Raw genomic sequence first — 13,288 nt, 5'->3', positions numbered from 1 at the left:
TGAGATGAAGTTCGGCACTGTCTCACCTGTGTTTGTCCATTCCAGTAGAATAAAGATGACTCTACAGATCCGTTCTCTCAGGAGGAAATCCTGGCGTTGGACCTCCAGGAAGGAGGCTTTCTTCCAACCCCCTCTGACCCAGCATCAAGCTTCCTTCACTGGGATCACTACAGCTGCCATTTCCCCTGGTGCTCTGGGGAACCTGCTTGGGGCTGGGAAAGGGGCCTGGGAGCTGCTTCATGCCCAGGTATGGAGCCCCAGACCAGGCAGGGATAGCTCCTGTGTAATTATCCATCTGAGCCCCTCTGGATAGGGCGGGGATGGGGGTGGGGATGGAGGCTGGGGGGTAGGTTAGGTTAGGAATGGAGTCTTGCGGATAAGATTTGGTAGATCTTGAGATTATGGATGCTTGAGGGTAAGTCATAAAGACTTTGGGGGCCTGGGTTGAGGAGCTGGTTTTACAGTCATTGGAAAGAGTGGGAGTGGGTCTGGGTTCATTGTAGTAAGTGGGGGCAGGTATGAGACCGTGTGATCTGCTTGGGGCAGTTGTAAGGGGGCTGGAGGGATTGGAGACATTTGGAGTTGTCTTGTCAAACATACAGCTGCCTGAGGGTGTGTGTGTGGTGTGTGTGAGTGTTTGAGTTCTGGGTGCGTTATTGGACGGTATGTGTGTGCTGTGTTTGGGGTGTGTGTGACGATGTCTGTTTACTGGCTTTGCAGGAAAACCCTGTGGTATCCGCCGTGGTTGCCATTGTGTGTGTTGACGTGGCTGTTGCCAAGACTGCCTTGGGTCCTGATATGACAGACCTGGATAGGGCTGCCCTGAGAACTGCCTGTTTGCATCTCCAGTCTCAGAGTGGTATAACTCCCGGCTGGGCTGCATGGTTTGGTCAAAGGCCTCTGGGAGATAGTTGTTAAATTTTGGGAGAGGGACAGAGAGAGAGGTGTGGTTATTATCATTTATATTTTGGATGGAGGGTATCCAGGACTCTGGTTGGTTGATAGTATGAGAAGGTTGTGGGACCATTTGGTTGCCATGGAGATCCGCACAGCTTCCTTGAATCCATTGCCTTGCAACGGTCTGAGCAGCTCTGGGTAGTGTGTTTGTGTTTACAGTCCTCCGTGGCTGTCTCACAGTCCCAGGACTACACCCCAGTCCTTGCTCCACACCACCAACAACTCCATTTCCTAGCAACCTCTGCTCTCCAAAGCTGTTGAGGTTAAAGGTCATGTGTGGACCAGACAACTGCCATTGGTTCTCACTGTGGGAGCCGTTCCCGCCATTGAACCCCTGGTTGCCTGGCAATATGGAACTCTGGGAGTGAGTGAACCCACGTAGTATGTTTTGATTGGCAGTGATGTGAGCAGAAAGTCTGTTGATTGGCTCAGTGCCCTGTCCCAAGCTGCCCATCACACATCCATCATCACACTCTCTCATCAGAGCCTCCTCCACATAGGAGAACACATCATTGGCTAAGATATCATACAGCTCCCCCGTCACATCCTGCTGTTCCATGTTGATCCTGAGGAGAGTGCTCTCCCACTCCCTCAGCTCTGTCTCCTCCACCTCCAGCCCCTCCAAGCCCCCCGCCCCCATCTCCTCCAGGATCTCCCCCAGAGAGTCCATCATGGCCTGCGCTGTGGGGTCTCCCCTGTTGGGCCTCTGGGGCCCCTGGAGCTCCCCAGGGACACTCAGCAGAGCGTGGCTGTCCAGGAAGGCTCTCTCCAGGCCTGGGTCCTGGTCCTGGGGGAAGGCTGTGTCTAGGTTGGGGGAAAAGACCTGGAGGTCCAGGTTAGGGTTAGCGTCCTGGGGCTGAGTATAAACAGAGCGGTCCTGACTGAGCAGGGACCCCAGGAGAGACGCAGGGTCCAGGGGCTTGTCCTCAGGGCAGGAGCCTGGGGGAGTGAGGCCAGGGGGGATGGGTGGTCCTGTAGGCATAATGGCAGTATTCAGAGAGGGACAGGACTCATACAGCAGAGCCTCCCCAGTGGCAAAGTTGAAGGGAAGCTGCATTCTCCGCTGACGCAGGTGCTCCTCACCCTCTTCGTTTCTGTAGAAAGGTGACAAAGGTCAAAGGTCACTAAAACATACCGTATGTAAGCGTATATAAATACCATGGAATGATACAACTATAACTGCTGGGGAGAGTAAATCGTAATATCAACAGTGGACTCACGTTAGGGCTTTCTGTCGAGCGATGATGAAGTCGGGTCTCCCTGCCTTGAAGACGACCCTGGCGTTGGCCTGAACCCACACCCACACACCTGCCTTAGTCAGCAGCCTGAAGATGGTGAAACCAGTCTCTCCTGTCTTTATCACTACAGAGAGATAGAGGAGAGAGAGAGAGCAAGAGAGAGAGAGGGAGTCAGAGTCTACATCATAGTCAATGTTCGCTTGCGAAATACCAGATCGAACCTTTAATAAGATAAGACTCAGATGTGTGTGTAATGAGTAACTATAGTGTAACTCACTTTTGATGTGGTTGTCTGCGCAGTACATCATGTCAGCAGCATGGATGAACTGGTAACCTGAGCCTGGAGTGACCAACTCTGTCTCAGAGTAACCCAGCACCACTCTACCTCTGAAGGGGGGGAACAGACACACACACAGACACACACACACACACACACACACCAAAAATATCTCTCAGGGAACAAACATTTGTCCTCTCAAATTCCCTGTTTATAAAGACCCTGGGAGGGTATTGTGTTCCCAGTGGTGCTATGAGATGTGATGAAGGAGTACATTCAGAGTTTCCCTGTCGTAATGGTACCTAGTATCTATGCCTATGGGGGCGAAGTCAAGTCTGTGTTTGGTCTGGAAAATGAGTGTCTTGGTCCTGATCTCCATGACAGCTGGGATCTGCATGGGTGTGGCAATGGTAAACAGGGCCAGCTGAGCGGGGACCGAGGCCCCGTCATCCCCCAGCCTTCCCTGGCCTCGAACATACTTCAGACGTCCCTGGAAGTTCAACGCCTAGAGGAGGGAGAGTGTTGTATACAATGAATAATTTGAATAGATTTTGGGAGAGTAGATTATGGATAATGTCCATGTCATTTATGGATTAAATTGATAGTGTATTTATGTAATATATGGATCTATGGATTATATTTCATATATTGGTCATATCTATTTATTTTCATGCTGTCCTACCAGGAAGCCGGAGGAGTTGTCTAGGAGACAGCGGAAGCGACAGCAGAAGCTTCTCTCTAGGAAGGACCTGTTCTCTTCAGGGATGTGATGGGGCGGGTAGCTCATAGACTCACTGTGGGGCCTGCTGCTAGACTCGATGGCTGCATAGGACAGAGGACATTACCATCAGATACATGTTTGAGATCTTTGGACTGTTTAATCAATAAATGACCAATCACTAAAAGAAACAGCATATTAAGCTTGGCATATGCATACTCAGGTTGACTGGCTCTCGTCCAGGCAAATGAGAAATAAGTGTACTCAGGCTAGCAGGAAGGCCAAAGTTAGTTACTTTAAGGAGCAGTTCTCTCTCTGTGGGTCTGACCCCAAGAAGTTCTGGAAAACAGTTAAAGACCTGGGGGATAAACCCCCCTACAGCTGCCCATGTACCGTAATGTTGATGTGGTTGTTACTGACAAGCAGCACATGGCTGAGCTCTTTAATCACCACTTCATTAAGTCAGGATTCCTATTTGACTCAGCCATGCCTCCTTGCCCGTCCAACATTCCCTCATCTCCCACCCCTTCTAATGTGACTAGCCCCGACGTTTCTCCCTCTTTTTCCTCTGCCTCGCAACAAAGTGTCTCCCTGCAGGCGGTCACTGAGTCCGAGGTGCTAAAGGAGATCCTGAAACTTGACCCCCAAAAAACATCTGGGTCAGATGGTTAGACCCTTTCTTCTTTAAGGTTGCTGCCCCTATCATCGTCAAGCCGATCTCTCCTTTCTGGGGAGGTTCCCATTGCTTGGAAGGCAGCCACGGTTGTCCTTTATTTAAAGGGGGAGATCAAGCTGATCCTAACAGTTATAGGCCTATTTCTATTTTGCCATGTTTATGTTGGAAAAGTGTTGGAAAAACTTGTCAATAATCAACTGACTGGCTTTCTTGAGGTCTATAGTATTCTCTCTGGTATGCAATCTGGTTAACGCTCAGGTTATGGATGTGTTATCCCAGAAACTCTAGACCCACTCCAATTTGCATACCGCACCAACAGATCCACAGATGATGCAATCTCTATTGCACCCCACACTGCCATTTCCCACTTGGAAAAAAAGGTACATCTATGTTAAAATGCTATTCATTAAATACAGCTCAGTGTTCAACCCCATAGTGCCCTCAAAGCTCAGCACTAAGCTAAGGACCCTGGGACTAAACACCTCCTTCTACAGCTGGATCCTGGACTTCCTGACAGGCCGCCCCCAGCTGGTAAGGGTAGGTAACAACACATCAGCCATGCTGATGCTCAACACAGGAGCCCCTCAGGGGTGCGTGCTCAGTCCTCTCCTGTACTCCCTGTTCACTCATGACTGCACGGTCAGGCACAACTCCAACATCATCATTAAGTTTGCTGATGACACAACAGTGGTAGGCCTGATCACCGACAACGATGAGACAGCCTATAGGGAGGTCAAAGACCTGACCGTGTGGTGCCAGGACAAAAACCTCTCCCTCAATGTGATCAAGACAAAGGAGATGATTGTGGACTACAGGAAAAGGAGGACCAAGCACGCCCTCATTCTCATTGACAGGGCTGTAGTGGAGCAGGTTGAGAGCTTCAAGTTCCTTGGCGTCCACATCACCAACAAACTAACACGGTCCAAGCACACCAAGACGATCGTGAAGAGGGCACGACAAAACTTATCCCCCCTCAGGAGACTGAAAAGATTGGCATGGGTCCTCAGATCCTCATAAGGTTTTACAGCTGCACCATCTAGAGCATCCTGATGGGATGCATCACTGCCTGGCATGGCAACTGCTCGGCCTCCAACCGCAAGGCACTACAGAGGGTGGTGCGTACAGCCCAGTACATCACCAGGGCCAAGCTTCCTGCCATCCAGGACCTCTGTACCAGGTGATGTCAGAAGAAGGCCCTAAAAATGGTCAAAGACTCCAGCCACCCTAGTAATTGACTGTTCTCTCTGCTACCGCATGGCAAGCAGTACCAAAGCACCAAGTCTAGGTCCAAGAGACTTCTAAACAGCATCTACCCCCAAGCCATAAGACTCCTGAACAGCGAATCAAATGGCTACACAGAATATTTGCTATTTGCCCGTTGCCCTTGATTCAATGTTGTGCTGCTATTTTTATTGACTTGGCCAAAGCTTTTGATACGGTAGACCATTCCATTCTTATGGGCTGGCTAAGGAGTATTAGTGTCTAAGGGGTCTTTGGCCTGGTTTGCTAACTACCTCTCTCAAAAGAGTGCAGTGTATGAAGTCAGAATATCTGCTGTCTCAGCCACTGCCTGTCACCAAGGGAGTACCCCAAGGCTCGATCCTAGGCCCCACGCTCTTCTCAATTTACATCAACAACATAGCTCAGGTTCAGGAATGGTTAAAAAAAAAATCACAACATACACTTAAAATTAACCTTACAAATAGAAATGTTGAGCGATTTGGAAAGCCATTGTCAGTCAATAAATAATATAATACTTGTAGGAAAGATTTTAATCTTTATCTCACAATCTGTGGATACTATACAATTAGAAAGGTTCAAATGTATGTAAAACATCACAACACAATTGAAAAATACATGGCACATGGAAACCAAACGAGGGTGGTCTGTGGTGATAGATGTGATGGGCTGAGAGTGGCTAACGGGTGGGATTAAATAGCTTATGTTTGGTAATATATTATTGTTATGTGATTGCTTTATATAAAATGTAAACGTAAAATGTATGTATATGTAGCAGAAAAGCTGTTAAAAAACAAAAGATATTTGTCCTCCAAAGGTGGGGGGGGGGGGGTTAATACCTAAATAAAAAACATAGCTCAGGCAGTAGGAAGCTCATCCATTTATATGCAGACAATACAGTCCTATACTCAGCTGGCCCCTCCCCGGATTTTGTGTTAAATGCTCTACAACAAAGCTTTCTTAGTGCCCAACAAGCTTTCTCTACCCTTAACCTTGTTCTGAACACCTCCAAAACAAAGGTCATGTGGTTTGGTAAGAAGAATGCACCTCTCCCCACAGGTGTGATTACAACCTCTGATGGTTTAGAGATTGAGGTAGTCACCTCATACAAGTACTTGGGAGTATGGCTAGATGGTACACTGTCTCAGAACATATCAAAGCTGCAGGCTAAAGTTAAATCTAGACTTGGTTTCCTCTATCGTAATCACTCCTCTTTCACCCCAGCTGCCAAACTAACCCTGATTCAGATGACAGATGACCATCCTACCCTTGCTAGATTACGGAGACATAATTATTAGATCGACAGGTAAGGGTGCTCTCGAGCAGCTAGATGTTCTTTACCATTTAGCCATCAGACTTGCCATCAATGCTCCTTATAGGACACATCACTGCACTCTATACTCCTCTGTAAACTGGTCATCTCTGTATACCCATCGCAAGACCCACTGGTTGATGCATATTTATAAAACCCTCTTAGGCCTCCCTCCCCCCCTATCTGAGATATCTACTGCAGCCGTCATCCTCCACATACAACACTCGTTCTGCCAGTCACATTCTGTTAAAGGTCCCCAAAGCACACACATCCCTAGGTCGCTCATCTTTTCAGTTAGCTGCAGCGACTGGACAGTTGTGGTTGATTTGCGTGATGTATTGTTGTCTTTACCTTCTTGCCCTTTGTGCTCAATAACGTTTGTACCATGTTTTGTGCTGCTACCATGTTGTGTTGCTACCATGTTGTTGTGACTTTGTGTTGCTACCATGCTGTGTTGTCATGTGTTGCTGCCTTGCTATGTTGTTGTCTTAGGTCTCACCTTATGTAGTGTTGTGCTGTCTCTCTTTCCGTGATGTGTGATTGGTCCTTTATCTATATATAAACTCAGCAAAAAAAGAAAAGTCCCCTTTTCAGAACCCTGTCTTTCAAAGATAATTCATAAAAATCCAAATAACTTTACAGATCTTCATTGTAAAGGGTTTAGACTCTGTTTCCCATGCTTGTTCAATGAACCATAAACAATTAATGAACATGCGACCTGTGGAACGGTCGTTAAGACACTAACAGCGTACAGACGATAGACTATTAAGGTCAAAGTTATGAAAACTTAAGACACTAAAGAGGCCTTTCTACTGACTCTGAAAAACACCAAAAGAAAGATGCCCAGGGTCCCTGCATCTGTGTGAACATGCCTTAGGCATGCTGCAAGGAGGCATGAGGACTGCAGATGTGGCCAGGGCAATAAATTGCAATGTCCATACTGTGAGACGCCTAAGACAGAGCTACAGGGAGACAGGACGGACAGCTGATCATCCTCGCAGTGACAGACCACGTGTAACAACACCTGCACAGGATCGGTACATCCGATCATCACACCTGTGGGATAGGTACAGGATGGCAACAACAACTGCCTGAGTTAAACAAGGAACGCACATTCCCTCCATCAGTGCTCAGACTGTACGCAATAGGCCGAGAGAGGCTGGACTGAGGGCTTGTAGGCCTGTTGTAAGGCAGGTCCTCACCAGACATCACCGGCAACAACGTGGCCTATGGGAACAAACCCACCCTCGCTGGACCAGACAGGACTGGAAAAAAGTGCTCTTCACTGACTGAGTCGCGGTTTTGTCTCACCAGGGGTGATGGTCGGATTTGCGTTTATCGTCAAAGGGGTGAGCGTTACATTGAGGCCTGTACTCTGGTCTGGGGTGGTGTGTCACAGCATCATCAGACTGAGCTTGTTGTCATTGCAGGCTATCTCAACTCTGTGAGTTACAGGGAAGACATCCTCCTCCCTCATGTGGTACCCTTCCTGCAGGCTCATCCTGACATTACCTTCCAGCATGAAAATGCCACCAGCCATACTGCACGTTGTGTGCGTGATTTCCTGCAAGACAGGAATGTCAGTGTTCTGCCATGGCCAGCGATGAGCCAGGATCTCAATCCCATTGAGCACGTCTGGGACCTTTTGAATCGGAGGGTGAGGGCTAGGGCCATTCCCCCCAGAAATGTCCGGAAACTTGCAGGTGCCTTGGTGGAAGAGTGGGGTAACATCTCACAGCAAGAACTGGCAAATCTGGTGCAGTCCATGAGGAGGAGATGCATTGCAGTACTTAATGCAGCTGGTGGCCACACCAGATACTGACTGTTACTTTTTATTTTGATCCCTCCTTTGTTCAGGGACACATTATTCAATTTCTGTTAGTCACATGTCTGTGGAACTTGTTCAGTTCATGTCTCAGTTATTGAATCTTGTTATATTCATACACATATTTACACATGTTAAGTTTGCTGGAAAAAAAACAGTTGACAGTATGAGGAAGTTGCTTTTGGTGCTGAGTTTATATATACAGTTGAAGTCAGAAGTTTACATACACTTAGGTTGGAGTCATTAAAACTCATTTTTCAACCACTCCGCAAATTTCTTGTTAACAAACTACAGTTTTGTCAAGTCGATTAGGACATCTACTTTGTGCATGACAAGTAATTTTTCCAACAATTGTTTACAGACAGATTATTTCACTTATAATTCACTATACCATAATTCCAGTGTGTCAGAAGTTTACATACACTAAGTTGACTGTGCCTTTAACCTTTTTGGGATAGGGAGCAGCATTTTCACTCTTGGATGAATAGCGTGCCCAGAGTGAACTGCCTCCTACTCTGTCCCAGATGCTAATATATGCATATTATTATTAGTATTGGATAGAAAACACTCTGAAGTTTCTAAAACTGTTTGAATGATGTCTGTGATTATAACAGAACTCATATGGCAGGATGAAAACCTGAGAAAAATCCAACCAGGAAGGGGACATCTGAGGTTTGTAGTTTTTCAAAGTTTGGCCTACCGAATACACATTGAGATATGGATAAGGTTGCACTTCCTACGGCATCCACTAGATGTTAACCATCTTTAGAAACTGGTTTGAGGATTCTACTATAAAGGAGGGGCTCATGAGACCTATTTGAGTCAGTGGTCTGGCAGAGAGCCTTGGTCTCATGACGCATTACCTCTCGTTCCAGTGCTTTTCTGAAGACAAAGGAATTCTCCGGTTGGAACATTATTGATGTTTTATGTTAAAAACATCCTAAAGAATGATTCCATACATCGTTTGACATGATTCTAAAGGACTGCAACGGAACTTTTCGAGTTTTTGTCTGGATGAAGTGCCTGCGCCTCATGAAGATGGATTTCTGGGCTGAACACGCTAACAACAAGTGGCTATATTTATGGTGTTGTTTCTAACTTTGTTGATTCCAAAATGGCGGATATTCCTCTGGCTGTTTTGGGTTCTGAGCGCCGTTCTCAGATTATGCTTTTTCCGTAAAGGTCTTTTGAAATCTGACACAGCGGTTGCATTAAGGAGAAGTCTATCTTTAATTCTGTGAATAACACTTGCATCTTTTATCAATGTTTATTATGAGTATTTCTGCAAAATCACTGGATGTTTTGGAAACAAAATGTCCTAAAATGTCCTAAAATGTCCTATGAGTGTCATCTGATGAAGATCATCAAAGGTTAGTGATTCATTTGATCTATATTTCTGCTTTTTGTGACTCCAATCTTTGACTGGAAAAATGGCTGTGTGTTTTTTCGACTTGGCTATGACCTAACATAATCATATGTTGTGCTTTAGCTGTAAAGCATTTTTGAAATCGGACATGATGGGTAGATTAACAAGATGTTGATCTTTCATTTGCTGTATTGGACTTGTTAATGTGTGAAAATTACATACTTCTAAAAAATATTTTTGAATTTTGCGCGCTGCCTTTTCAGCGGAATGTTGTCGAGGGGTTCCGCCTGCGCTAGAAAGGTTAAACAGCTTGGAAAATTCCAGAAAATTATGTAATGGCTTTAGAAGCTTCTCATAGGCTAATTGACATCATTTGAGTCAATTGGAGGTGTAACTGTGGATGTATTTCAAGGCCTACCTTTCAAACTCAGTGCCTCTTTGCTTGACATCATGGGAAAATCAAAAGAAATCAGCCAAGACCTCAGAAAAAAAATTGTAGAACTCCAAGAGTCTGGTTCATCCTTGGGAGCATTTTCCAAACGCCTGAAGGTACCATGTTCATATGTACAAACAATAGTACGCAAGTATAAACACCATGGGACCATGCAGCCGATATACCGCTCAGGAAGGAGACACATTCTGTCTCCTAGAGATGAATGTACTTTTGTGCGAAAAGTGCAAATCAATCCCAGAACAAGAGCAACGGACTTTGTGAAGATCCTGGAGGAAACCGGTACAAAAGTATCTACATCCTCAGTAAAACGAGTCCTATATCGACATAACCTGAAAGGCCGCTCAGCAAGGAAGAATTCACTGCTCCAAAAGCGCCATAAAAAAGCCAGACTACGGTTTGCAACTGCACATGGGGACAAAGATCATACTTTTTGGAGAAATGTCCTCTGGTCTGATGAAACAAAAATATAACTTTTTGGCCATAATGACAAGCCTAAGAACACCATCCCAACTGTGAAGCACGGGGGTGGCAGCATCATGTTGTGGGGGTGCTTTGCTGCAGGAGGGACTGGTGCACTTCACAAAATAGATGGCATCATGAGGAGGAAAATGTCAGGGATTGTGAAAAACGGAGTTTAAATTAACTTGGCCAAGGTGTATGTAAACTTCCGACTTCAACTGTATGTGTATATACAGTGGGGAGAACAAAAAAATGCAGAAAATCACATTGTATGATTTTTAAGTAATTCATTTGCATTTTATTGCATGACATAAGGATTTGATCACCTACCAACCAGTAAGAATTCCGGCTCTCACAGACCTGTTAGTTTTTCTTTAAGAAGCCCACCTGTTCTCCACTCATTACCTTTATTAACTGCACCTGTTTGAACTCGTTACCTGTATAAAAGACACCTGTCCACACACTCAATCAAACAGACTCCAACCACTCCATATTGGCCAAGACCAGAGAGGGTGTAAGGACATCAGATATAAAATTGTAGACCTGCACAAGGCTGGGATGGGCTACAGGACAATAGACAAGCAGCTTGGTGAGAAGGCAACAACTGTTGGCGCAATTATTCAAAAATGGAAGAAGTTCAAGATGACAGTCAATCACCCTCGGTCTGGGGCTCCATGCAAGATCTCACCTCGTGGGGCATCAATGATCATGAGGAAGGTGAGGGATCAGCCCAGAACTACACGGCAGGACCTGGTCAATGACCTAAAGAGAGCTGGGACCACAGCCTCAAAGAAAACCATTAGTAACACACTACGCCGTCATGGATTAAAATTCTGCAGCGCACACAAGGTCGCCCTGCTCAAGCCAGCGCATGTCCAGGCCCGTCTGATGTTTGCAATGACCCTCTGGATGATCCAGAGGAGGAATGGGAGAAGGTCATATGGTCTGATGAGACAAAAATTGAGCTTTTTGGTCTAAACTCCACTCGCCGTGTTTGGAGGAAGAGGAAGGATGAGTACAACCCCAAGAACACCATCCCAACCGTGAAGCATGGAGGTGGAAACATCATTCTTTGGGGAGGCTTTTCTGCAAAGGGGACAGGACGACTGCACCGTATTGAGGGGAGGATGGATGGGGCCATGTATCGCAAGATCTTGGCCAACAACCTCCTTCCCTCAGTAAGAGCATTGAAGATGGGTCATGGCTGGGTCTTCCAGCATGACAACGACCCAAAACACACAGCCAGGGCAACTAAGGAGTGGCTCCGTAAGAAGCATCTCAAGGTCCTGGAGTGGCCTAGCCAGTCTCCAGACCTGAACCCAATAGAAAATCTTTGGAGGGAGTTTAAAGTCCGTATTGCTGAAAGTCCCGAAACCTGAAGGATCTAGATGGAGGATTGGGCCAAAATCCCTGCTGCAGTGTGTGCAAACCTGGTCAAGAACTACAGGAAATGTATGATCTCTGTAATTGCAAACAAAGGTTTCTGTACCAAATATTAAAGTTCTGCTTTTCTGATGTATCAAATACTTATGTCATGCAATAAAATGCAAATTAATTACTTAAGTCATACAATGTGATTTTCTGGATTTTTGTTTTAGATTCCGTCTCTCACAGTTGAAGTGTACCTATGATAAAAATTACAGACCTCTACATGCTTTGTAAGTAGGAAAACCTGCAAAATCGGCAGTGTATCAAATACTTGTTCTCCCCACTGTATATATATATATATATATATATATATATTTTTTTTAGCCCACGTCCCTGCAGGAGGCATTTTGCTAGGCTGTTATTGTAAATAATAATTTGTTCTTAACTGACTTGAAGTTAAATAAAGGCTCATTAAAATAAATAAATATACTGAACATACCATCTGGTCCGGCCTCAGAATCGGTCTGGTTGGGCTTGAGGGCGAAGTGAAGCTGACACCTGAACATGGCTCTGTCATCCATGTGTATCAGCTCATACACACTCTGGTGCACCACATCAGACTGGACAGAAATACACAGTACCAGTCAAACATATGGACACACCTACTGATTCAAGGGTTTTTCTTTATTTTTACTATTTTCTACATTGTAGAATAATAGTGAAGACATCAACAATATGAAATAACAATTATGAAATCATGTCGTAACCAATTTCTACAATGTAGAAAATAGTAAAAATAAAGAAAAACCCTTGAATGAGTAGGTGTGTCCAAACTTTTGACTGGTACTGTGTACATTACTAAACACATTAATACCCAGAGTGATATTCAGAATCCTCAAAGTACAGTTAGTCCTAAATAATGAGATAGAAAGCAGCCTGAGTTGTCAAAATCCTATAATCAATAATCCTACAGTGCATTCGGAAAGTATTCAGACCCCTTGACTTTAACCATATTTGATACGTTACAACCTCATTCTAAAATGGATTAAATCTATTTTTCTTCATCAATCTACACACAATACCCATAAGGACAAAGCGAAAACAGGTTTTTATAAAAATAATAAAAAACAGAAATACCTTAGGTACATAAGAATTCAGACCCTTTGCTATGACACTTGAAATTGAGCTCAGGTGCATCCTGTTTCCATTGATCATCCTTGAGATGTTTCGACAACTTGATTGGAGTCCACGTGTAGATCAATTAATTTGATTGGATATGATTTGGAAAGGCACACACCTGTCTATATAAGGTCCCACAGATGTAAAATCCAAGCCATCAGGTCAGAGTTTGTGTCAAGGCACAGATCTATGGAACGGTACCAAAACATTTTTTCAGCAT

At 45.1% G+C, this 13,288-nt stretch overlaps 1 protein-coding gene across 3 annotated transcripts in view; it reads right to left on the bottom strand.

Annotated features, from left to right (window-relative positions):
- LOC110537064 (uncharacterized) overlaps positions 1 to 13,288 on the bottom strand; it is a 39,551-nt gene that overhangs the window by 4,295 nt on the left and 21,968 nt on the right. For 2 of the 3 annotated variants that reach the window (XM_021622788.3, XM_090191850.1), the window contains exons 5-10: positions 12,389 to 12,509; positions 3,155 to 3,294; positions 2,775 to 2,977; positions 2,473 to 2,582; positions 2,178 to 2,319; positions 27 to 2,051 (exon numbers count right to left, since the gene is read on the bottom strand). In XM_021622788.3, coding sequence (XP_021478463.2) covers positions 62 to 2,051; positions 2,178 to 2,319; positions 2,473 to 2,582; positions 2,775 to 2,977; positions 3,155 to 3,294; positions 12,389 to 12,509 — 2,706 coding nt within the window. In that variant the 3' untranslated portion in view covers positions 27 to 61. Of the gene's footprint in view, positions 1 to 26; positions 2,052 to 2,177; positions 2,320 to 2,472; positions 2,583 to 2,774; positions 2,978 to 3,154; positions 3,295 to 6,916; positions 7,897 to 12,388; positions 12,510 to 13,288 lie in introns of those variants that run through there. The other variant, XM_021622789.3, reaches the window with a different exon arrangement.

Source organism: Oncorhynchus mykiss, chromosome 12, assembly GCF_057628025.1.
Source record: "Oncorhynchus mykiss isolate SJ-2025 chromosome 12, ASM5762802v1, whole genome shotgun sequence".
In the NCBI taxonomy this organism is placed as follows: Eukaryota; Metazoa; Chordata; class Actinopteri; order Salmoniformes; family Salmonidae; genus Oncorhynchus; species Oncorhynchus mykiss.
This window is presented reverse-complemented; position numbering and strand designations above follow the sequence as displayed.